Source organism: Misgurnus anguillicaudatus, chromosome 19, assembly GCF_027580225.2.
Source record: "Misgurnus anguillicaudatus chromosome 19, ASM2758022v2, whole genome shotgun sequence".
Classification (NCBI taxonomy): Eukaryota; Metazoa; Chordata; class Actinopteri; order Cypriniformes; family Cobitidae; genus Misgurnus; species Misgurnus anguillicaudatus.
Window position 1 is genome coordinate 51,140,117 of NC_073355.2, and position 27,050 is coordinate 51,167,166.

A 27,050-nucleotide genomic window follows, 5' to 3' on the forward strand; every position below is an offset into this window, starting at 1 on the left:
GTGTTTTAGGTAACAAGACAGTGATTAAAATAATATATGGTTGGATTTGTTGACTTACACACCCAACTAAAAAAAATTGAAAAAGTTTAAGACCCAGGCTTTTGGGTGTGTGCGAGGGGATGGCAGGACACGGGAGTAAACTGAGAAATGATTTATTAAATGTTAATTAGTGAATAAAGTGTACAATATATACAAGGATTGAACACAAAACACAGAACCAAGGGATAAGGGACGAGAGTGGTGCTAAAACAATGAAAGAATCAAAACAGAATAAAACAAATTATTTTAAAGCTCCACTGTGTAGGATCTACTCCCATCTAGCTGTGAAATTCTATATGACAATCAACTGAATATTACTTTCTAGCCCCCCCATTCGGAGCGCGTTTTAACTCGTACGGTGGCCCGGCCGTGTCATGCCAAGGTTAACATGGCTTCCAGTACAAAGCAAAAGCAATGAAACATAATGAACAATTTGCAATGTCCTTTGCCTCTGATACGTCATAGCACACAGATTTATGTTAACCATGGAAAAAGTCTGATTTTCATGATATGTCCGCTTAAAATCCCATACAAAAACCAACCACAAACGTAGCTTTGACACTCCTTTTTCATCGACGCGAGGAAAAATATCCCAGGGGCTGTTACACTTGATATTAAGATGTATTTTCGTCGATCGGATCACAAGTGGACGAGAGAGAGACATTACGTTTACACTTGGTGTTTAAATCCGTCTCTTTTTGTCCATTTTCGACCGCTTCTTTCCAGATTACTGAGGGGATGGTCTGTGGACGAGTCCCTCTCCTGTCATTTAATCATGAGCGAGAGTAATGACGGGTTTAAATGGACACTAACTAATATTATGTCAGAGTCCAATGCTTATGCTTTAAGTAAACATGTTACATGTCCGTGTATATAAGAGCTTTCTCTGATATTAGTGAAAAAAGATCACGCAACTTTCACACGCTTTTAAAATGAAACGAAAGGCTAAAAATACCAATGTACACCGTGTGTTTGTGCTAGAGGTCAGAAAAGATGAAAAACATTTATCTCAGTACCTCAGATTACATAAATGGGCGTAGAGACGGCGTGTGGCTGTTCGAACACATTAAACCACATGCGTGTTTACACTAACAACTGTTATGCATAACGATGCTATAGTTAGGCAAGAAACTATAAAACTTTGATTTTACACCATAGACTGTATAGATGTAAACAAATATGCTGAATTACCTGTGGAGAAGATAGAAAGTATGCAACTTCGGTGTCCCTTGAGCCTCATGATCTTGGAAAACTAACATTACTCCAATATTGACTTTGATCTTGTTGTTTTTTCTGTCGCGTTGTCGTTTTAAATCCCCTTTTCGCTTCCTTGGCGTCTTGTTTTAATATCCTCGAGAATAGGTCTTCAACAGGCTTTCAAATCTGCCTCAAATCAAAGCATTAGATTGTGGGATCATCACGGTATTGGCTGTTGTAAAATCCGAAGGATTCAGTCTACGCAGGTCGCATAGGCTGCATATGTCATCAAGCCTGGTTTATTTAAGTTAACTGAGCATTACATTCACTAGTCAGAAGCATATTACATCAATTTACTATTAACTAAGAATAATTTTCAGCTTTATAATTGTTAATATTCCGAAATAAGACTGTCTTAATAACTTATACCGCCTACACATGCAAGGCTTCAGCTAGCGGCCAGCGTGAGTGTAGTCTGAAAGTGCGAAAGGCGGAGCTTGAATTTCAGAAATGTCCCCCGTCGGCGAATGTATTTCAAAGATGGAGGCACAACATGGATGCGCCAGTCGAGCGACTCGACCATATGTATTTTAAATAGCAGATTCTACACTTACGAGAATACTTTGATTAGCGGGTGGAAGTAATTACACATGAATGAGCACATACTTTTGAAAGAACACATAGGTTTTTGCTAAGAATTAACTCAAAAAAAGTACACAGTGGAGCTTTAAAGCCCTATAAACTAACTAAAGAAAAAGTTATGTGTATACACGCCCTAACTAAACTACACTAGCTACACTGTCAAAAATAAAGGTACGAATCTGTCAATGGGGCAGTACCCTTTAAAAAAGGTCCTAATATGTACAATTTAGGTACAAATATGTACCTTTAAAGGTACATTTTGGTAGTTTAAAGTACTAATATGTACTCTTTGGGTACAAAGGTGTACCTTTTTGAAAGGGTACTGCCCCAGTGACAACTTTTGTACCTTTATTTCTGAGAGTGTAGCCAAAAAGTCAGGAAAAACATACAAAGGTGGCACTCACTCCTAACCTTGTGTTTCTAATACAAAATGAATGTTTTTCCTACGTGTGTACAATCTACGTTGCGCGACAACCTTACCCTTCCGCCTTTCCCCGCTATCTACAGGGAATGAAATGCCAGAACATTCAGGACAAAACAATGGAAAAATTTAATAGTGAAACAAGAATGAACTGACATAGACAGGCGGGACAAATATAACAAGTGAGCAAACAGTAGATAATAACAAAAGGCAATTAATGTAATACAGTAGGATTTTATCATAAGCCGCAATGACTGATGCGCGTTTGAAATGGCGTCCTTGTAAAACTGGTGGAGTTGATGTGATATCATTTATATAGTGGAATGATTGACATCTCGATGGACCAACCGGAAAACTGAGTGGATTTGGAGAGAAACAGCGGAGAGAGAGAGGGAGAGATAGAAAGAAATGAAACACAACAAAGACAATGCCTCCAAAACACTCTTTGTTCATCTTAACCAAAACACATCAAAACTTTTCACAAATTCACAGGAAATCTGACTGTTAGAGAAAAAGAACAAAAGCACAGATTGCTCTGCCCTGTATAAATCTGTAAAGTAGCTGTATTCTACTTTTCCTCCCGATAAAAGTGCCCAGTTCTTAAGTTTAATAAATTCTGGTCTCTGTACAATGTATATAGCTGCGGATTTAAATCAGTTTATCTTTTGGGAAAGAGGAGATGCATAAAGTGATGATTTGTGATTGATTGGTGTTAATAGAAGGAGTGTCACACTCAAAATATACTCTTTAAAGCAACACTATGTAGTTTCCATGAAAAAATGACTTCCAGCTCCCCCATGTGGTTGAAAAGCGCAACAGTGCCTGGTATAAGACACTCTTCAGCAGGCAGGGGGAGGGGCGGGGCTGTGTGCTCTACCCTCCACCGCCACTTTCAGAGTGTGCTTGTAGCAGCTAGGAGGCTGCTCAGGTTGCAGCAACAGTACAATTCGTCCAGTTAAAAGTTGTTATATCACTGAAATAATTTTAGAGACATTATTTAAAGGTAAAAAACTACATAGTGTTGCTTTAAATTGAAGCAACAGATAATATAGCCACATAAGATCACGTATGGTTATTTAACGCACTCAACTTTATGATGTTATAACTTAAATGTAGTTTACAATAATCACTCTTAGGGGCCAGTCACACCAAAAGCGTTTATGGCAGTTGCAGGCGCCTTTTTTGAATGGCAGGGCGCGTTTGCGCGCTGTTTATGCTCGCCGAGCGCCTTGCGTTTTTTTGCCGCCTGCCGCGCACGCGTTTTTGAAGGAGCGCTGAGAGCGGAGAGGCGCCCGACGTCATTCGAGTCTTTCCATTGTCTAATCGAATGAGTGGAGAGGCGGGCCTTATGGTGTGGTGAGGGAAGTTTACAGTTGCTTTGAAGAACCGGACTCCACTCGCTCACTCCTGCGTGTTTGTGCACCTCTCACCCTCAAACAAGGTCAGAGCAAGCGCCATCTTTTTAAAGTTTCTGCTAATATGACAGTTAACAGCAAAAGAGCGCTCACGCTTCAATATTTGATTGACAAGACAGCCGACTCGGTGGTTGCTTAGCAATATGAAAAGCCGCATCGCACTGTTATTTTTTTTTTAAAGGCAGTGCGTCGCGCCTTGCGTTTGCAAGCGTTTAAAACGCTTTTGGTGTGACTGGCCCCTTATGCTGCAAACAGGGGCGTACCACAGGATCATGGGCCCTATGCTAGAAACTGTGCGGGGCCCCCTTTGTTACTATTTTTAAATAACAAAATTTAGTGATTATTATATTACAATTTTTACTATACACAGGACATGTGATTCACAAATTTATTAACCTTGTGAATAGGGATGCATATCAATTAATCGCGATTAATCTATAGCAGAATAAAAGTTTTTGTTTACATCATATATGTGTGTGAACTGTGTATAATAATTATGTATATATAAATATGCACACATGCATGTATAATTTTAAGAAAAAAATATATTTATATATTAAGTATTTATATTTATATATAATATAAATTATACATAAATATACAAATGTATATACACATGTAAACATTGCTTAAATATATACATGCATGTGTGTGCATTTAACTATACAAAGTTATAATATACAGTACACACACATAAATGATGTAAACAAAAACTTTTATTCTGCTATAGAATAATCGCAATTAATTGATATGCATCCCTACTTGTGAATTACTGCCTTAAAGCATTGAAGTTGTATGTCATGTATAGAATAGTATAACAAAGTGTTAATTGCATTCATGACAATGCAGGTTGATTTGATCAACAGCAACAAACTGAAAACTAAAATCATTATTTCTTTCCTTCTCTACCAGGGTGATTCTCACAAAAACTTGGTTTTAAAAATGTCTTAATTTAAAAATGTCTTAAAAATGCTTAAATTAACTTTTTTCACACCAGACATTAGAACCAAAGTCTGGAGTATATGGGACAATTCATTTACAAACTTTTACTTATTATCTAACCGTTTTTGTAACATAATTTCGAAAAGAAGTCCTAAAAAATCTCATAACCACAACAGTCTGAAAACATCAACACTGTTAGAAAAGCTAATATATTTTCACATTTTTAAAAATGGATTATTAATAGTCATGCACAGTAACTTGAAATTGTAAAATAATTTTTATTTTTAATTTAACAGATTTTTTGTTTGTATTATTCATCTCATTATCGTAACACCTTCCACAATTTACAACCATTTAAAAAAAAATATATTTCGATGAAACCTGACATTTTCAAAATGACATGACAAACCTGAAAAAACGTAACATTTAAAGGAATAGTCTACTCATTTTCAACATCAAAACATGTTATCACCCCAACCAAGAACCGTTGACACATCCCTCCATCATCTGTGCGCGTGCACGTAAGCACTGGAGCGCGCTGCGACGCTTCGATAGCATTTAGCTTAGCCCCATTCATTCAATGGTACCATTTAGAGATAAAGTTAGACGTGACCAAACACATCAACGTTTTTCCTATTTAAGACGAGCAGTTACACGAGCAAGCTTGGTGGCACAAAACAAAACGTAGCGCTTTTCTAAGCGGATTTAAAAGAGGAACTATATTTTATGGCGTAATAGCACTTTTGGGAGTACTTCGACTCGGCGCAGTAACACCCTCCCTCTCCCATTATGAGAGTGAGAAGGGGAGCGGACTTTTCAGGCGAGTCGAAGCACTCCCAAAAGTGCTATTACGCCATAAAATATAGTTCCTCTTTTTCCGCCGGGTCTGGTTCGGGCTTCATTTCTAACATTTTACACGGGCTCGGGCCGGGCTCAGGCTTGCGCTCCGGCTTTGCGCAGTAAATGAGCGGTCAAGTTGAATGCTGCTAGATGCACTATCAGTAAGCGCAGGACCGCGCTAAAGCCATACAGTGGATTTAATAATTTTCCTCAACAAAAACATGTAGCCTAATCTTGGTCAGTAAAGGTTTTTCAATGTATAACTAAATATCAATTAAGTCTTAAATACACAATTTAGACAGAGGATATAGACTAATGTTGGCATTAATGGAGAGAAGTGCCGAAGCAAATCCCACGGAGCTCTTAATATTATTATTGCCAAATACCCATCTTAATTCAGAATGTATTATCTTTATTTAATTCGTTAAGAAATAATTATTTTTATTGGCATGTTGGCCTATTGATAGTGTATTGCATAGGCCTATTTAGAGTGAGATGTTACGATGTTACAGATTACTTATTTCTTTGTTTCAACTTCCAAGTGGTGTGTAGCCTAGTTAGTCATGCATAAATAATGTTAAAACCTGTGTAAATTACTCATTCTTGACAAAAGCTGTGTACGTGCGCACATTTAAATAATGTCAGGCTGCAGACGGTTTCAGGCTTTTAAAAAGCTGTCAATCAAAATGTACTTTCAGGTTCGGGCCGAATTCTGTCGCGCTTCGGTAATTTCGGGCCTAACTTTTAAGGCCCGGTTACAGCTCTAATTTATGCTTGTACAAGGTTTTATAAATGACAGTTACCTCGCTGCCTCATAAGGCAATGAGTTTGGCGGCATGAAGGCAGTTCAGAAATGTATTTGTGAATAAAGAAACCATATTTACCCTACCTGCTTCGGTGAAAGCCCGTTCTTCTGACTAGATACAATAATGCGGGTGCTGCGGAGAAAACTCTTCCGTGATGATGGTTATCCGATAAAAACAACAGACGGATTGAACAAGATTTTACAAATAACGTAAGCTGGCTCGATGCCTTATTGTTGACTGTGCAAAGTTACTAACGTTAGCTTAATTTAACGACATTAAAAAGCTTTGCTTTTAAACTGCCATGTGCATTTATCCGGTTCATTTTCGAAAAAAAGCACCGCATATAATAAATGTTCTCCATTTCATTTAGTTCTTCCGTGTTTGTCTCGTTATTAACAAAATAAAGTAGACTTTATAACAGAAAGCTTACGAATCTCTCATGATGTGTTGATGCGGGCGTCGGAAAAGCACGTTTAATAACACGTGAGCCCTAACTGAGGCTGAGCCAGTGGCCAAATACAGCGCGCCGCCAACAAACCCGGAGATAAAAGGAAAAACTTAAATTTGTCTGCAATCTGCATTGCCAAACAGTCAAAAATACATACAAATTAATGTTCATGTATATTTTACATTTAAGTCTGTAAAAGACAGTATAGATGAAGTGAAAAAGCATTAAATAAGTCGTAACCCTTTGGTGGCACATTAAAAACAAACAAACATTCGAATAGCATTTTTTAAATTCGAATTATTATTGCTGATCGAATATTCGAATATCCGTGCCCTTCCCTAGCTACAGCAGCAGAAGACCACACCGGGTGCCACTCCTGACAGCTAAGAACAGGAAACTAAAGCTACAATTTGCACAGGCTTACCAAAATTGGACAATAGACAATTGGAAAAACTTTGCCTGGTCTGATCAGTCTTGATTTCTGCTGCGACATTTGGATGGTAGGGTCAGAATTTGGGGTCAACAACATGAAAGCATGGGTCCAACCTACCTTGTATCAACGGTTCAGGCTGGTGGTGGTGTAATCGTGTGGGGGATATTTTCTTGGAACACTTTGGAACGGGAATATGGAACGGGAGATTTGCATCATGGATATGCAGCCAACAAATCTGCAGCAACTGTGTGATGCTATGCTATCATATCAATATGGACCAAAATCTCTGAGGAATGTTTCCTGTCATAATAATAATAATAATAATTTGTTACATTTATGTAGCGCTTTTCTGCAGCACCCAAAGCACTTTACATATGAATGGGGGAATCTCCTCAACCACCACCAATGTGCAGCATCCACCTGGATGATGCGACGGCAGCCATATTGTGCCAGAACGGCCACCACACACCAGCTTATTAGTGGAGATGAGACCGAGAGATATAGCCAATTAGTATGTATGGGGACGATTAGTAGGCCAATGGGCAAGTTTGGCCGGAGCACACCCCTACTCTTTTTCGAATGACATCCTGGGATTTTTAACGACCACAGAGAGTCAGGACCTCGTTTTAACATCTCATCCGAAAGACGGGTTGACAGATTTAATGTACTTTTTTATGACAGAGAGATGCTTGAATTGTGAGACGGTGCTTCTATAAAAGCATTGCGGGACTGTTGCTTTCCTGATGCATTATGTGATTGCTGTCGCACATCTGACAAACCAGCGATCGCCTCAGACAGTACTCGACAACAAATAGTGCAGTTGGTTTAATCTTGTCAGTACTTTTTCATAGCTTCGTTTCAGCTCTGAAACTTTTTGAGTTGGATGTGGAGCTGGAGCTGCCTTCACCATCTTTTTAAAGCGAGACACAAAGCAACTCCCGCCTTCCCTTTGACCCCGATTGGCCCTGACCTGACCCTGACTGTATTAAACATACTAATCAAACTGATGATGTCAGTGACATTACCCAATAAGAGGTAGAATAGCTCTATGCGGGTGGGAATGGTTTTTATGAAGGAATGCTGATTTGATTCAAAACAGGACACGCTTATTCCCAAATTCAGAAATGTTTGTGAAATTTTAGCTTATGTGGAAGCTACTGCACTACTTGGTCAAAAAAGAGCTTCGCTACTGAAAACCTATTTGATTCAGTGAACTAGTGAAGCTACCGCCAAGCTACTGAAAAATTTAGTTAAACTAGTAGCTCCGCTAATTGTAGAGACGCTATTGCCCAACACTGTAATGTGGATATATGACAATCTCAAATGTGTTTTGTTACTGTGGTTTATCAATACAAATTACTTACTTTCTTTATTTCAGATATAATGGAAGTGAAAGAGGAGAGTCAAGCTGAAGTGGATGAGAAACATCAGATTGTAAAAATACATCATAATGTTTCACAGAAAGAAACTCTGAAGACAGAAGACATAAAGTGTGAAAATAGTTTCAGTGAAGATGAACGCCCTGAAGATCACATGATAACTCACACTAGAGAGAAACCTTACGTATGTCAACAGTGTGGAATAAGTTTCACCTTTCAGACGAACCTTAGCCGGCACAAGAAAACTCACAGTGGGGAAAAGCCACACGCGTGCCAGCATTGTGACAAGAGTTTCACAGATAAAAGTAAACTTAAGGAACACATGATAACTCACACTGGAGAGAAACCTTACACATGTCAACAGTGTGGAATAAGTTTCAACTTTCAGACGAACCTTAGCCGGCACAAGAAAACTCACAGTGGGGAAAAGCCACACGCGTGCCAGCATTGTGACAAGAGTTTCACAGATAAAAGTAAACTTAAGACACACATTAGAGTTCACACTGGAGAGAGACCATTCACATGTCATCAATGTGGAAAGAGTTTCACAAGTGAAGACACTCTTAAGAGACACATGACACTTCACACCGGAGAAAAAACGGTCACTTGTCAACAATGTGGAAAGAGTTTCACCTCTCAATTGAGCCTTAGCCAGCACATGAAAACTCACAGTGGGGAAAAGCCACACGCGTGCCATCACTGTGACAAGAGTTTCCCAGATAGAAGTCAACTTAAGATACACATGAAAACTCACACTGGAGAGAAACCTTACACTTGTCAGCTGTGTGAAAGGAGTTTCACCTTTCAATCAGCCTTTATTCGGCACAAGGAAACTCACAGGGGGGGGGAACCTTTCACTTGTCATCTGTGTGGAAAGAGTTTAAGAACAAAAGCTCACATTAAAGCACACATGAGGATTCACACTGGAGAGAAAGCATTTACGTGCCATGAGTGTGGAAAGAGTTTCACCTTTCAATCAAACCTAAGCCGGCACAAGAAAACTCTCACTGGGGAGTCACACGCATGCCATCTTTGTGACAAGAGGTTCCCAGATAAAAGTCAACTTAAGTCACACATGAAAACTCACACTGGAGAGAAACCATTCACTTGTCATCTTTGTGGAAAGAGTTTCAGAGTTGAAAGTAGCCTTAAGGACCACACAAGAATTCACACTGGAGAGAAACCGTTTACTTGCCATGAGTGTGGAAAATGTTTCAGAAGTAAGAGTTGCCTGATAAACCACATGACAATTCACAAAGGAGAAAAACCTCATGTGTGTCATCAGTGTGGAAAGAGTTTCAGTAAAAAGCATCTCCTTAAGTCTCACATGATAACTCACAGTGAAAAGAAACCTCACGCATGTCTTCAGTGTGAAAAGAGTTTCAGTAATAAAAGTGGGCTTGAAACTCACATAAGAAGTCACACTGGAGAGAAACCTTACATGTGTCTTCAGTGTGAAAAGAGTTTCAGTAATAAAAGTGGGCTTGAAATTCACATAAAATGTCACACTGGAGAGAAACCTTACATGTGTCTTCAGTGTAAAAAGAGTTTCGGTACGCTGAGCAACCTTAAGAGACACATGATAACTCACAGTGAAAAGAAACCTCACGCATGTCTTCAGTGTGAAAAGAGTTTCGGTGATAAACTTGGATTTGAGATTCACATGAGAAGTCACACTGGAGAGAAACCTTACATATGCCCTCATTGTGAAAAGAGTTTTTCAAGCAAAAGGTGTCTTCAGTCACATGTGACAATTCACTCTGGAGAGAAACCGTTCACTTGTCATCACTGTGCAAAGAGTTTTAGACATAAATGTAAACTTAACACACACATGAGGATTCACACTGGAGAGAGACCATTAACCACCAGTGTGGAGAGAGTTTCACCTTCTGACAAAACATGACTACTGTAACATTACTAAAATAAAACCACATGATTCATTTTTATAAGATTGTCTGCATTGTCCGCTTTCTGTATGTGACTCCCTATCATTCATTTCATGAGATCCAGTCATTCAGTGATCACTCTCTCAAAACAGCTACTCGTTTAGTGAAGGGCATATTCGTTCAGAACGATGAGCCAATCATATGCTCTCTCACAGGTTTTACTCGAACGCCATTGACTCGTGCTTTTGTCAATCTTTAAAGTCAGGAAGAAGCCCAGTGGGCGAGTTTCTCTGCTGTCATTCAAACGCAAACGGGAGTAATTATGAGTTTATAAAGACACAAACTAATATTATGTCGGAGTCCGCTGCTTATCTAGTAAGTAAACATGCTGCACATTGTTTTGTACATGTATATGTTAGAGCTTTCTTTGAATTTTCAGGACAATTGATGAAATAGTATCGCGCAACTTTCACATTCTTTTAAAACGAAACTACGGAGATCAGACGCTTTAGTTTTATCAATGAAAGGCTAAAAATAGCACTGTTCACCGTCTGTTCACGCCAGAAGTCAGAAAAGACGTAAAACTTGTGTTTTAGTACCTCAGATTAGATAAATGGGCGGAGAGAAGGCGGTCGCTGTTCGAACACATTCAAGCACATGTGCGTTTACACTACAAAAGCAATCCGATCGAAAGGGGTTTCGACCACCTCTGAATGTGGTTGAAAGTGGACGAGCTCAAAACGTTTTGAACACCGTTTACACCTGGCATTAACATCATCCACTTGTGATCCGATCGATGAAAACGCCTGTGAATGCCAAGTCTAAACAGCCTCCTAGAGGCAGAATGCCAGATTGGTGAGTTGTAGGGCTGAAAGATTCATAGATACAAAAATTCGCCCACTAGACGCGCAGAGATCTGATTCACATGGACCGTTGTTCAATGTTCAGGAAGTACACGATAGCTTGTGATACATTTTGAATTTATTTGGCGCGTTGGCGGAGAGAAAAGATGTCCATAAACGGCAGAGAATGTCTAAAGTTTGGGATCATTACATTCTTATCATTACATTATATTCAGCATCTGAACCGACAACATCCACTGCTGTTTTACCAAAGCGTCACTGAAACAAGGTAACGTAGCCTAATCCTATTGATGTTCGCTGATTTTAATCCCATACTGTATTTGTAGCGATTTCGTTATGCGGTTTGACTAGATATGATGTTTAGCTTTGATGTTTTTAAGTAGTAAACATATTCATGTTCAATTGCAAGAGAGTATCAAAAAGAACCCCTTCACACACACACACGCGAGCACGCACGCACGCGCGCATGCATACACCCTCATCTCTCTCACGCGACAGTCAGACCAATTGCAGCAATGCACCACATATGCTTAAACTTTAAGTAGCCACGCAACAATCATTTCAGCATGCATTCACTGTATACACCGGGACTTGATGTTGTGACGCATTTTTTCCCCCCTAAATGCACCGCAATGCAAGTGATGCAAGCCAAATGCAGTGTTCTATTGAAAATGAATGTATGTATTTCTGAGGTACAAAACTGCAATAAAGCAACTGGTCTGACTGAAGCGTCACTCTTCCTGACGCACAGCATGCGTGCACACAAACACACACACACACACACACACACACACACAGGTTGCTAGGTTACCATAGCAAATATGCTCACACCAGAAATTATATATTATTTGTTATTAGCCTAATTGTAAAGGCTGCAGGTGTAGAAAGCTACATAAACCAGATATTTTCTTTGATGTCAGGGCTAGATTACAGCATGAAACCTGTTGTGCATATTAATAAATTAAATTGCTTAATTGTTGGCATTGGCACACTAAATGGGTAAAAACTGCAATAAATAGGCTTAAGAAATAAACGCCAAATGCTTGATAATTTTACAGACACATCATTTTCGTTATGCATAATTTGTTTTGGATGTTTAAAAACACACACAAAAATTATTTGATTAATCGATCGATTAAGTGCTAGATTAATCGATTACAAAAATAATCGATAGCTGCAGCCCTAGTGAGCTGGTCCGCTACTGCAACAACCTTAGGTACTGAAGCTTTCTTTATTGTAAAACTTTTGCTCATCCTGTCCACATTGCCGTCAAGGACATCGCAAACTTTTTGTATAGGCTATTTATGTATTGTTTGCTCGGACTGTTTGTGTTTCATTCAGACGAGCACTCTCTGTAGTTACAGACACAGTGCAGCATTTGCACTGAAATAGATGCACTGATCACAGACATGTTTCATATGCAGATATAACTCTGCAGGCACAACTGCCACATAAGGTTTAGGTCATGGTTTCAGTCATCTGTACTTTTGAATGCTGCTTTTGAATAATAACGCTAAGGAACAGAGTTCAAACATTTGGATGCCTCTTTTTTTATCTCCAGCACACCCATAGAGTGAAAGTGATTGAGACCTTCAGTGAAGCTCCTCCTACAACAATCCACCAATAAATGCTGGAGTGAAACACACAAAGAAATCACTCCATGTTTGACAACTGAAATCTTCATGACATAATGTTGATGCTGGTGAAAGAGGAGCTTGAGAAGATGACAGATACACAACCATGCAGAATAAAGAATGAAGATACTGAGGAACAAATAGGTTGGTGTCTATTTTTCAATCTTTATATATAATTATTTATTATAAAAAAATAGTTTGAATAAAGTGTAAGGTTAGACCTACATATGAACAGTGGCAGCTGGAATTAAATGGGGTGGCCAAGGCTAAGTTACGAGGTCTTAACAATGCCCATGATGATCAACTCTGCATTTCATTTACATTTAGGCATTTAGCAAACACTTTTGTCCAAAGCGACTTATAAAGATTAGAAAATAATAAAAGCTATGTGTCATAGGGAGGCAATAGTACAAAAGGTGCTTATAAGAAGATACCAGTTTTCACTATTTCTAAACAATACCTAATTATATGATTAATTCGATCAAAAAAGAAATTCAAAACATGTTGTAACTAGGCATGGGATTTGAATTTCAGTTTCAATTAACAATTCCAGAACGCACGCCCACATAATTTTTAACTCAACTGCACTGTCCGGTAGGACTGCCCGCTCGAATACTAAAAGTCAGTTCACACGATTGACCCTTGTAGAAGGCACTCTAAGGTATGACTGCATTTTGCAAAATCAGAAAAAGACAAAGCAAAGTGTAATTATTGTGACAAACTATTATGTTGTAAGATGGGTGCCACCAGCTATATGGCAAAGCATCTGCGGTTGGTTCATCTTATCGAATTAAAAGAATGCACTTTGTTTGATGTGTTGCGCATGAGTGTCGACTCTGCTGAGTGCTCTTCATTAGTTGCTGCCAGCACATGCTACATCGCCATTATTTAGGTAAGTGTTACGTTATGAAGAAAAATGATTGAAAATTCCTTTTGAGCTAGCCTAGCCATGTTTGTTTAAAAGTTTTGCAGCTTATAAAAAGGTTTTATATAGCCTCTGTTTTGTGTTTACTTGTTAATAATGGCAAAAAAATAAGTATTTATGATCTAAAAGGCTTGAATTTTATTGCATTTTCACTACTTCAAAACTAAGATTTGTTAGGAATCGGATCTGATAAGTGAATCGATTTGGAATCGGAATCGATAAATTTGAAACGATGCCCAACTCTAGTCCAAACTGGAAAAAAACAAGTTGACAAAACGATAGAATTCAAGGTTTGGTGGTCAGTGTTGGGGGTAACGCATAACGTGCATTACGTAATAATTTTACTTTTTTGGAAGCAACGAGTAAGGTAACGCATTACAATATAAACGTACTTATTAATATTTGAGTTACTTTTTAAAAAAAGAGATCCAAGACAAGAAAAAGCCTTAGCCAAGAAAAAAGTAATACAAAAATAGAAATGACATAATTTACTTCACATCAAGGGTGATTCTAGGATTTTAATTTTAGGGGGACTCAGCTCCCCAATGAGAGTATAATAGAATAAATTTATATATATATACACACAACTGAGGGATTTCATGTGGGTGCTCCGCAGGGCAATTGTATGAAATCAAAGTACTGCGAGAGCGAATCAAATGTATATGGAGAAGTCTGGTCTCGTGGTACTTTGATGTCAAACGCTGAACGGCTTGCATTGAGCCACCGTAGCGCAAAATATAAAACACAGGGCAGAGGTAAAAACTTGGCGGGAAAAGTTTGCGCCTGGTCTGAGAGAAGAGATAAAGAGCAAACATATGGATGCATATCACATTTGATTCTGTCAAGGGACCCTTTGTTAAACTTGTGATGCTACAATCATTGCACGAGGGTCATCCCGCAAATCAAAGGCAAGCACAAATGTTTATATAACGTTACTCTGATGCTACTTTATCAGCTAACCTGAGCTGGTACATAACTTGATAAAACTTACTATATAAGTCAAAATAAACCAGCGATGTCATTTACTGATTGCCTGAGTAACTTAAGTACATTATAAGATTGATAATAAGTGTACAATGTCACTGTCCTCACATTTAATCAAGTATGCTGTAATGTATTTGTTGTAAAGAGGGATGCATGACTGAAGAAATGTAGTGCACTTAATGTGAGATAGTGGTGTTACGTACTACATGTTTTCAATTAATCTTTCAAATGAACAACTTCACATTTTCAATATGATTCATATTTCTGTTACTGTATATTAACTGTAACAAACCACTGACTCTTATACTGGAATTTTTGAAATATTAAGATTATAACTTTTTTAGGATAGGCCTATATAAGAATATTTTATCACAACAGTTATGCTACATATTTGTCAGCATGGTACATTCAAGTACACAATGATGACACTAGACTAAAATTAAATGGGTTTAAATTCAATTTAATGTAGATTTGTTTGACTAAAATCTCATGGCATTTAGTTGATTAAAACTAGACTAAAACTAAATCAATTCAGATGACTAAAACTAAATAAAATTTTAGTCAAAAGACTATGATTATCTTTAATCTGTGTTTGTTCTGCCATGTCGAAATATGGAGGTGTTTGATTTCTTTTCTATATTAGGAAGTAAAACCTCATAAATAAACTTTTCTTGTTTTTCACTGACCTACAGTATCTCTTTGTGTTGAGGACTAGTGCATACTTTAATACTTTTAAATTGGGTTACTTGTGACTTGTAACTTGTTGTGGAGTAATTTTTACAGTAAGGTATCTGTACTTTTACTCAGGTATGGCTTTCAGACATTTTTTTACACCTCTGTCCATGATACAACTTAAATTTAATACTTTTGGCTAAAAAGTAATTGAGGTTATTTAAGATCAATTTGGATTTATCTTTGTTATAAAGTGCAGAATTTCTTGTTTTCTTATTTAGTTAACTTTAATGATAGAGACTTCAACAGGTAGGCCTATAAGACCGAATGCAATAAAAAGTTTAAGATAATCAATTGTTTACTATGATACTACTATGTATTGTTTACTATGTTAATGTGTATTTTGTCTTTAAACATAGAAGACACGAACATAAACTCATTTAGCTCTGTGCAAGGGCGCTATTGTTGGGTAGGAAGCGCCGTGCCGCACACAGTCCAACACAGTTAATCTCATCAACACAGTAAAAAGATCACTTCAAGAATAAAAGAATGCCGTTGATTTCTGCTGTAAAACAGTACAAAAAGAAAAAGAAAGCCCAATCTATAAGCATAGACCTTATTCAGTCCACACAGAAATACAAATATTATGCACCCTAAGGGGCTGATCACACCAAAAGCGTTTATGGCAGTTGCAGTTTTTGAATGATATTCTATGGGCAGGGAACGTTTGCACGCTGTTAATGCCAGAGGCGGACAGAGTACACAGGTTCATTACTTGAGTAAGAGTACAGTTACCCCTTGCTAAATTTTACTCAAGTACAAGTAAAAGTACTGCAGTCAGATGTCTACTCAAGTAAAAGTAAAAAGTACTTGTTTTTAAAAGTACTTGAGTATCAAGAGTACAAGAGTACATTTTTTAATTTTGCATTACTACTGCCACAGTGCACATTAAACCACGTGGGATGATTGACAGCTGTACAGCAAATGATAGAGCTCTGACGTAAAATCTGACACGAATCAGGAAGAGGAGACACACATCTCACTCCGTTCGCTCTTTGAGCTCTTCAGATCGCATAATTCAGTGGAAAATGAATAGAAATCTTATTCTGTAAGACTAAATATTTTACTAACATGTGATAATTATTCATTATTTCTTCAAATATGCGCACCATTGTACTAATAGCCCTGGCGGATTCTGTATATTTTATGTATTTGAATACAAATAAACCAGAGAAGACGAGAATGAATGTTTGATGATTTCTATTCAAAATAACGAACGTTACAGATTAATTATTTTGCACTCCTGGCATAAATTAAGAAATGAATGTCACTGCAAACCAGTTTAATCATAAACAGTGGTCAAATGTCCAAGCTGGAGTTTTAAACCTGTCTTGTGATGCTGAGTTTGTCCAGATCAAGTAAGAGTGTGATGTTTTGAAGAGTAATGAATTTTGAACAACAATAATCCGGGATCACCAGTGATCATAAGCGGTGATGAAGCTCTGTTTTGGTAAACACAGCAAACACTTAAAGCGAAAACTATCATTAACTTGTTTAGAAAATTAAAATAGTCTGGCAAGGTGGAGCCACGGGTTGTCACATTCCCAGGATGGACCTGCTGTGTCTTCATCCATTGTTTCGTCCATGATTTCTTCTCTTATCTAAATCTGACTATTGGGACTGTTGCGGAAAGCTGAAGATGATAGCTGATAGGCTGTCCCAATCAGTGGCGCCTGCACAATCCAATCACGTTTGAGAAAAGGGAAACAACAAATCGAGGGTTTCTGAGATTTTTCTTTTTTTTTAGAAGAAGTAACGGGTATTCACGGTTGTGGATAGAAATGTAGTGGAGTAAAGAGTACAATATTTGCCTCTCAAATGTACTTGAGTAAAGTCATGAGTACTCCCCAAAAATAATACTCGAGTAAAGTACAGATCCCTCAAAATTGTACTTAAGTACTGTATTCAAGTAAATGTACTCCGTTACTGTCCGGCTCTGGTTAATGCGTGCCGAACGCCTTGCGGTTTTTGCCGCAGCACACGCTTTTGAAGGAGCGCTGTGAGAGCGGAGAAGCGCCCGACATCTTTTCATTGTCCAATCGAATGAGGGGAGAGGCGGGCCTTACGTTGTGGTGAGGGAAGTTTACAGTTGCTTTGAAGAACCGGACTCCACTTGCTCACTCTCTCCTGCTTGTTCAAGCTCCTCTCACCCTCAAACAAGGTCAGACCAAGCGCCCTCTTTTTAAAGTTTCTGCTAATATGACAGTTAACAGCAAAAGAGCGTTCACACTTGAATATTTGATTGACAAGACAGCTGACTCGGGGGTTGCTTAGCAATATAAAAAGCTGTGTCGCACTGCTCTTTTTTTTTTAAAAAAGGCAGTCCGTCGCTCCTTGCGTTTCCAAGCGTTTAAAGCGCATTTGATGTGATTAGCCCCTAATCCAGCCTACTATGAAATTATTATGTAAAATGTGCAATGTACGTTAATATTTACGTAATATTTGTTTTTAACAATGTGCTGTGCTGCAGCACGTCGAAATTAACACATCGATTAACAGAAAATTAATTATTGGAGGGAGTGAAAGTAACGTATTAAATTTGGACACCCCAGACAACCCTCTAGCTATGGCACCTTATTGGAGTATTCCACTGTATTGCATAGATGGGCTGAATGTGCTGAAAGTCGCAGATGGGAAAGAGCCGAAGTCTGCCCTGCTGCTGTTTTCAAATGAAATTTAAAGGGGACTGAAACGATCACAAAAACCCTGTACAGTTTATGAAGCTAACATAGCAAAACTTTAAGGGGGCTGAGAAGAATTTTGAGGCGGCTAAAGCCCCCTTAAAAGTTCCTAACGACGTCTGTGCTTCACATTAAAAATAACATGACATCTCAAATGTGTTTTGTCACTCTGATTTATCAATATGAACTATTTACTGTCTTTATTTTAGATATGATGGAAGTGAAAGAGGAGAGTCAAGCTGAAGTGGATGAGAAACATCAGATTGTAAAAATAAACCATAATGTTTCACAGAAAGAAACTCTGAAGACAGAAGACATAAAGTGTGAAAATAGTTTCAGTGAAGATGAACGCCCTGAAGATCACAAGAGGACTCACAGTGAGGAGAAACACTTAACATGTCAACAATGTGGAAAGAGTTTCAGAACAAAAGCTCACCTTAAAGAACACATGAGGATTCACAGCGAGAAGAAACCTTACACATGTCAACAGTGTGGAAAGAGTTTCAGAACAAATCCTAAACTTAAAGCACACATGAGGATTCACACTGGAGAGAAACCTTACACTTGTCAACAATGTGGAAAGAGTTTCTCTGTTGAAAGTAACCTTAAGATACATGAAAGAATTCACACTGGAGAGAAACCTTACAGATGTCAACAGTGTGGAAAGAATTTCACCTTTCAGTCGTGCCTTAGCCGGCACAAGAAAGCTCACAGGGAGGAAAAGCCACACGCCTGCCAGCATTGTGAAAAGAGTTTTCCAGATAAAAGTCAACTTAAGATACACGTAAGATTTCACAGTGGAGAGAAACCTTACACGTGTCATCTGTGTGGAAAGTGTTTCGGAGATAAAAGTGGACTTGATATTCACATGAGGATTCACACTGGAGAAAAACCGTTCACATGTCATCAGTGTAAAAAAAGTTTTAACATTAAAAGCAACCTTACAAGACACATGAAAATTCACATGGAAGAGAAACCTCACGCATGTATTCAGTGTGAAAAGAGTTTCATAGATAAAAGTGGACTTGAGACTCACACAAGAATCCACACTGGAGAGAAACCGTTCACATGTCATCAGTGTAAAAAAAGTTTCAGATGTAAAAACAACTTTACAAGACACATGAAAATTCACATGGAAGAGAAACCTCACGCATGTATTCAGTGTGAAAAGAGTTTCATAGATAAAAGTGGACTTGAGACTCACACAAGAATCCACACTGGAGAGAAACCGTTCACATGCCAGGAGTGTAAAAAAAGTTTCAGATGTAAAAACAACTTTACAAGACACATGAAAATTCACATGGAAGAGAAACCTCACGCATGTATTCAGTGTGAAAAGAGTTTCATAGATAAAAGTGGACTTGAGACTCACACAAGAATCCACACTGGAGAGAAACCGTTCACATGCCATAAGTGTAAAAAAAGTTTCAGATTCAAAAAGAACCTTACAAGACACATGAAAATTCACACTGGAGAGAAACCTCACGCATGTCTTCAGTGTGGAAAGAGTTTCTGTAATAAAAGTGGACTTGAGTTTCACATGAGATATCATACTGGAGAGAAACCTTACAGATGCTCTCAGTGTGAAAAGAGATTTACAAGTGAAGGCGCTCTTAAGACACACACAAAAATTCACACCAGAGAGAAACCGTTCACATGTCATGAGTGTAAAAAAAGTTTCAGATTTAAGCACAACCTTACCAAGCACATGAAAATTCACACTGGAGAGAAACCTCACGCATGTCTTCAGTGTGGAAAGAGTTTCAGTCATAAAAGTGGACTTGAGATTCACCTGAGATATCATACTGGAGAGAGACCTTACATATGCTCTCAGTGTGAAAAGAGTTTTACAAGTGAAGGCGCTCTTAAGACACACACAAAAATTCACACCGGAGAGAAACCGTTCACATGTCATGAGTGTAAAAAAAGTTTCAGATGTAAATACAACCTTACAATACACATGAAAATTCACACTGGAGAGAAACCGTTCACATGTCATGAGTGTAAAAAAAAGTTTCAGATTTAAGCACAACCTTACAGCACACATGAAAATTCACACTGGAGAGAAACCTCATGCATGTCTTCAGTGTGGAAAGAGTTTCAGTGATAAACGTGGACTTAAGACACACACAAGAATTCACACTGGAGAGAAACCGTTCACATGTCATCTGTGTGGAAAGAGTTTCAGAGTTAAAAGCGACCTTACAAAACACAAGGAAAATTTCAATTCACATGGAAGAGAAACCTCAGACAAAGACAAAACCAATCATAAAGCAATGTGAGGCGGGACTCATTGCAGAAAACGAGGTCTGTTAACCATTTGTGTACCATAGACTGCATTACCTTTACATAACACGGTGGTAAAAGATTTGAATCTCATTGAAAAGATTTCTGGGTAAATAAATTCTACAATGACTTTCTTTCTTAGTATTTTTGTCTTGTTTTCAGTAAAAATATCTAGAAATTGTATAATTCTTTGTAGAATTTAAAGAAAATAATGAACACCCGCGGTGTAACGGCACTCCATTTCGCCACCTTGCAGAGGCGTCATGCCCATTCAAAGTGAGGGGGCACGTGCTCGGGTTTTTGAGCCAAATGTATTTTGCAACCTCAAAATCAAAGAAGCGTCTATTAATCTGTTACTTGTCTTTTAATCTGTTTAATATGCACAACATTATCAATTCTGTGCTGCATCTTTGTCACTTTTCAGAGATTTTTTGCTTGTTTTCTCGTGATCACGACTTAATTTCTCGTTTTCTCGAGATAACAAAAGTTGTTTTCTTGTGATCTCGACATAACAAACGTTGTGTTCTTGAGATGTGATTAAAGCTTACGTATTTTCGATAGAACGTGTTGTTTTGTTTGTAAACAGCAAAAGCATATTTTGCTAAATTAGCATGGATGAACAAATTAGATTTTACTTGGATCAGAGATTCGCTCAAGCTGAAATAGATTTGTCAATATTTACAGTTTTACAGTGGTGAATTTAGGGACCGTCTTTAAGTTACTCCATAATATACACGTTTCTACTTTTAACAGCATTTAAATGGAATGACTTAGTCAACAAACAGTCACAAAACCAACGTGTTTATGCGGTTATAATGCACACTTTTTAGATTTTTGATAATTATTTAAATAAACTGTTAAATACTATTGAAGATAGAAACGTGTACAGTATTACTTAAGAGATGGTCCCTAAATTCACGAACATGAACCGTCCAACTTTATTTATTTATTAAGTCTATCGCTACACATTATAGCTACACGTGTGGTAACGGTGAAGACCCCAACTCATATGCATTAGCAGTCCACTTCAAAATACACTAAATATTATAGACAGGAAATTACATTATGACATTTGGATTATCATGTCAGGATAATGAGAAAACAACTTTTGTTATCTAGATAATGAGAAATTAAGTTGTGATCACGAGAAAACAAGCAAACAAAAATAACTGTATGTCCTCTCTAAACTTTCATAGTTTTGATCGTGTTACATTACTTTATTCTGGCGGCAGGCGCTGCATACAGCGCAGTCGCCATCAGCGTCTGATAGCTCAAGAGTTTTGATGTTGCTGCTGCATTTGGCTGAGGAATAAAAAAAATGTGTAAGAAACGCTCACATTTCCAAACCCCAGTACGGTAATGTGCAGTTAACCTCTTCTGTGTAGAAAACGTATGGTTTAAAATGTGACCGTCTCGACATAATGTTGATGCTGTTGAAAGAGGAGCTTGAGAAGATGACAGATCCACAACCATGTAGAATAAAGAATGAAGATACTGAGGAACAAATAGGTTGGTGTCTATTTTTCAATCTTCATGTTTGGTGTTTGAGGGATGATGAAGCTTTAATTAATTAAACCCCAGTGGCCGGTTGCATAAAACTTTAAGACTAAAGTTAGTCATGCATTTTTTTCTTCAAGACTGATCATATCTGTTTTAAGTATGTTATATAGAAAGATAGATTGGTCTAATTTAAATCCAAATAATAAGATTGATTAGCCCTAACTAATTGCTAGTTAGTCAGAATCATTTTTAAGATGCAGTCAAATGCTTTGTTTATGCAACCGGCCACAGGTTTCACAGACAAGGCTTAAGGCTAGTCCTAAACACAAGTTTGAGCTCTCTTAACTTAGAAAAATATGGTACTGGTGTTTTTTGAGACAAATAAATGCTTTACACTCTGTCAGTGAAACTTTTTTAAGACATGTTCATAAAAGATGCTTAAACTTCTTAATTTAACTAAAGCCTGTCCTGCTAGGTCTTGTCTGTGAAAGCAGGCCTAAGTGTCTGACATCATAAGAACAGAAAATTGGCATTGAGAAACATGAGGGGAAAATAAACCAAAATCCATGAGATAATAAATTATTGCATCCATAATAAACATTTGTTCACAAGACTTGTGAGTACTGCATCTTGTAGAGTTGAGAATTTGCTAAAGAAAATCCATTTTACCCACTCATTCACATGAAACAATAATACAATTTAATTTTGCAAGACACTTTTGTTGTGCAAAGGCAATAATGTATGCAAGGGAGTGTAATGGTCATGAATATTGATGTGATTCACGCCTGCAACACCCTAATGGCTCATCTATCAATGAGGAGTGTGAAGCACCTAGAAGAATGAATGTGAGGAGACTTAAATGATAAATGCTGGCAAAATGATTTGGAATGAGCAACATGTTTAAAGTTGATAGAATAAGCAAGCTCAGTTTTGAGAAGAATAGAGGTAAAGATTTTTGAGTCTTCAAAAGTAAAATCACTGCATATACCTTAAATAGAATAAATATATTTATAGGAAAAATATATATTTAACTTTCTTTTACTATAGAATAATGGCGCATCAAAAATGGGCATAGTGTAGGCTGGTCAACAACACAAAAATACTCAGCAGCATTAAACCCTCAACAATGTCGACGGCACATGTAACAGTCCCTGCAACACCAGCTCAACCGAACAGTGCCAAAGCACCATACTGTAAAAAACAACAGCATGTTTTAGTCAATGATTACAATGAAATTAATTACATATGTAAAAGAAAACACACCATAACCATACAACGGACCACAAAACCTGTCATACACTGCAAAAAAAAATTGTATTTTTGTCTTACTTTCAGTAAAAATATCTAAAAAGTCTTAAATTAAGATGTATTTTCTTGATGAGCAAAATGATCTAAAAAAATAAGTCTAGTTTTTAGACCAAAAATACCAAATGTAAGTGATTTTGTGCATAAAACAAGCAAAATATTTGCCAATGGGGTAAGCAAAAAATTCGTAACATTTTTTTTAAACACTAAATTCAAGAAAAAGTCAAAAAAATTGCTTACCCCATTGGCAGATTTTTTTGCTTGTTTTATACACTTACATTTGATACTTTTGGTCTAAAACCCAGATTTTTGCTCATCAAGAAAAAGCATCTTAATTTAAGAATTTGTAGATATTTTTACTGAAAACAAGACAAAAATACTAAGATTTTTTTTCTTGAAGATCTGACTTTCTTACTTAGTATTTTTCTAGTCTTGTTTCCAGTAGAAATATCAAAAAATTCTTAAATCAAGATATATTTTCTTAATGAGCAAAATGACGTAGGAAAATAAGTCTAGTTTTTAGACAAAATCTATATATAATTTAAGTGAATTTATGCTTAAAACAAGCAAAAATATATGCCAATGGGGTGAGAAAATTTTGCTTAAATGAAGAAAAAAAGAAATCTTATTTTAAGATTTTTCTCACCCCATTCGCAGATTTTAACCACAAATTCACTTAAATTGTATATTTTTTGTCTAAAAACTAGACTTATTTTGCTCATCAAAAAAAGTATCTTGATTTAAGAATTTTTATATATTTCTACTGAAAACAAGACAAAAATACTAAGTAAGAAATTCATTTTGCAGTGTAAGTTGCACAGGTATTGCTTGATTTTTCAGAACATATTAACCAAATGCTTTCAAAAAGTGGTGGGGACAAAATCAGCCATTTCAAAAAGTGGTGGGGACATGTACCCAGCGTCCCCAAGGTAAGTGAGACCAATGCTGTAATGCAAGGATCTAATATAATCTTATACATCAGATATTTTACCCAACAGTTAACCAAACATTCACTTAATATATAACAGATTATATTTATAATTTTTGTATGACAAGTATTCGTTAAGTTACATTTAATTTTTCTGATGCATTTCTGAAAGGAGGGAGAAAGAACAAAATGCGCGCAAGTTTATCATCTTAATTTTGTGAAAGGCACCACATTCAATTTTTTGTTTGGAGTGAACACAAAAAACTCTAACGTTTTAAATGATGTATAAATTCTGTGTGTCCAAAATCAGCAGAGTAATCGTGAGTAAATTTTACTGAAATTAAATGTTTTATTGCCTCTTCTTTCATCTATAGTTCACACCCACAAGTGAAAGTCATTAAGACCTTCAGTGAAGCTCCTCCTACAACAATCCACCAATAAATGCTGGAGTCAAACACACAAAGAAATCACTCCATGTGTGACAACTGAAATCTTCATGACATAATGTTGATGCTGGTGAAAGAGGAGCTTCAGAAGATGACAGATCCACAACCATGCAGAATAAAGAATGAAGATACTGAGGAACAAATAGGTTGGTGTCTATTTTTCAATCTTTATATATTATTATTTATTATAATAATAAATAAAAAATAGTTTGAATGCAGTGTAAGGTTAAACCTACATATGAACAGTGTCAGCTGGAATTAAATAGGGTGGCCAAGGCTAATTTACGAGGTCCATACAAGTCCATGAAAGAAAACAACCCCCCTCCCCAAAAAAACTGTCTTAACAATGCCCATTGTGATCAACTCTGCATTTCATTTACATTTAGGCATTTAGCAAACACTTTTCTCCAAAGCGACTTACAAAGATTAGAAAATAATAAAAGCTATGTGTCATAGGGAGGGAATATTACAAAAGGTGCTTATATAAGATACCAGTTTTCACTATTTCTAAACAATACCTAATTATATGATTAATTGCCAGAGATGGGACCAAGTCACACATGTGCAAGTCTCAAGTAAGTCTCAAGTCTGAACTTTCAAGTCTCAAGTAAGTCCCAAGTATTTTTTTCTTGGGCAAGTCAAGTCGAGTCACAGGCTATGTCAAGTCAAGTCAAGTCAAGTCAAGTCCTGTAGTAGGTCAAGTCAAGTCCAAGTCAAGTCACCTTATTATTGTAATTTTACCTGCAGAATCTGATCTTAATAAAGATATATAGAATATAAAGATATAAAGAAATACTAATTTTCATTAAAATACATCATGGAATCAAACAAAATTGTAATCTCTTCCTTTTCGTGCGCTTATATTTGAAATAATGAACTTGAGGGCGCAAAAGACGCAATATGTGAACTGCTCTTAACATTGTAGAATCCAGTAATTTTTCTCTGTGTCTGTGTGTGTGTTCAGGTGGCAAACGTAGAAAAAGTAGCCAAGTCTCGTACCGCTCAGATCAAGGGAAGTATTTTTAAAAAATAAATCAAAATAATTTTACCCACATTTGTCCCCAACACGGTATGATGAGGGTTAATGGCTACTTTAGCTATTCTTACATTAGCTAACTACCAACTAACCAGATATTAACAAATTGACAAGCACTTACTGGGCAGAATGGCTCTTCAAATGACGGACGCAATTGGAGGTTGTGGCTGCCTGCGATTTTAATGTTGCATGTCTTGCAACGCACTGTTCGTCTTTTGCCATCTTGTTGAAGCCAAAAGCGATGACCCTCGCTACCACTCCAGCTGACATGTTGATATCTATTCTAAGTGGGCGTGGTGTGCGTAAGGTACGAGAGGGCATGACTGATTACAGTGTCGTAATTCAGTCATGACAATGCCAGTCTCCGCCTGCGCTCCAGCTGGGTCAACTTTATTTTTTTTTAAGAGGTTATATATTTTAACTGAAAACATGATGTGATTAACACTCAAGTCATTCAAGTCATCGTGTCTCAAGTCAAGTCAAATCCCGAGTCTTTAACTTCCAAGTCCGATTCAAGTCTCAAGTATTTTATTTTTTGTCAAGTCAAGTCACAAGTCTCAAAAATAGCGACTCAAGTCGACTCGAGTCCAAGTCACCAAGTCACAAGTCCCCATGTCTGTTAATTGCGATCAAAAAAGAAATTCAAAACGTGTCGTAACTAGGCATGGGAATCGAATTTCAGTTTCAATTAACAATTCCAGAACGCACGGCCACAAAATTTTTAACTCAACCGCACTGTCCGGTAGGACCGTCCGCTCGAATACTAAAAGTCAGTTCACACGATTGACCCTTGTAGAAGGCACTCTAAAGTATGACTGCATTTTGCAAAATCAGAAAAAGACCAAGCAAAGTGTAATTATTGTGACAAACTATTATCTTGTAAGATGGGTGTCACCAGCTATATGGCAAAGCATCTGTGGTTGGTTCATCTTATCTTTCTTAACTTTTTTTAGGAAAGGCCTATATAAGAATATTTTATCACAACAGTTATGCTACATATTTGTCAGCAGTGTTGGGAGTAACGCATTACAAGTAACTGGAGTTACATAATAATATTACTTTTCTGAAGTAACGAGTAAAGTAACGCTTTTTAAATGTACACATTAATATTTGAGTTACTTTTTCAAAAAAGTAACTTAAGTTACTTTTTTAGTTTAATTAATTTGATTTAAAAATATGTACTGAATTAAACTTAACGTATGCACTCTCTGTGCCTGTGTGGAAACAGTTTGAGTCAGAAACTGACATGGCAGGCCAGAGCTAAACATTTTTGTGATGAAAT

At 37.2% G+C, this 27,050-nt stretch overlaps 2 protein-coding genes across 2 annotated transcripts in view; both read left to right on the forward strand.

The window, feature by feature from the left end:
* LOC129422241 (uncharacterized) overlaps positions 1 to 27,050 on the forward strand; it is a 32,149-nt gene that overhangs the window by 2,746 nt on the left and 2,353 nt on the right. The window contains 1 exon segment of the mRNA XM_073856620.1: positions 18,477 to 20,259. Within this exon segment, the coding sequence (XP_073712721.1) occupies positions 18,479 to 20,259 (1,781 nt within the window). The 5' untranslated portion in view covers positions 18,477 to 18,478.
* Positions 1 to 27,050, forward strand: part of LOC129422944 (uncharacterized) — a 46,170-nt gene that overhangs the window by 2,732 nt on the left and 16,388 nt on the right. The window lies entirely within an intron of this gene.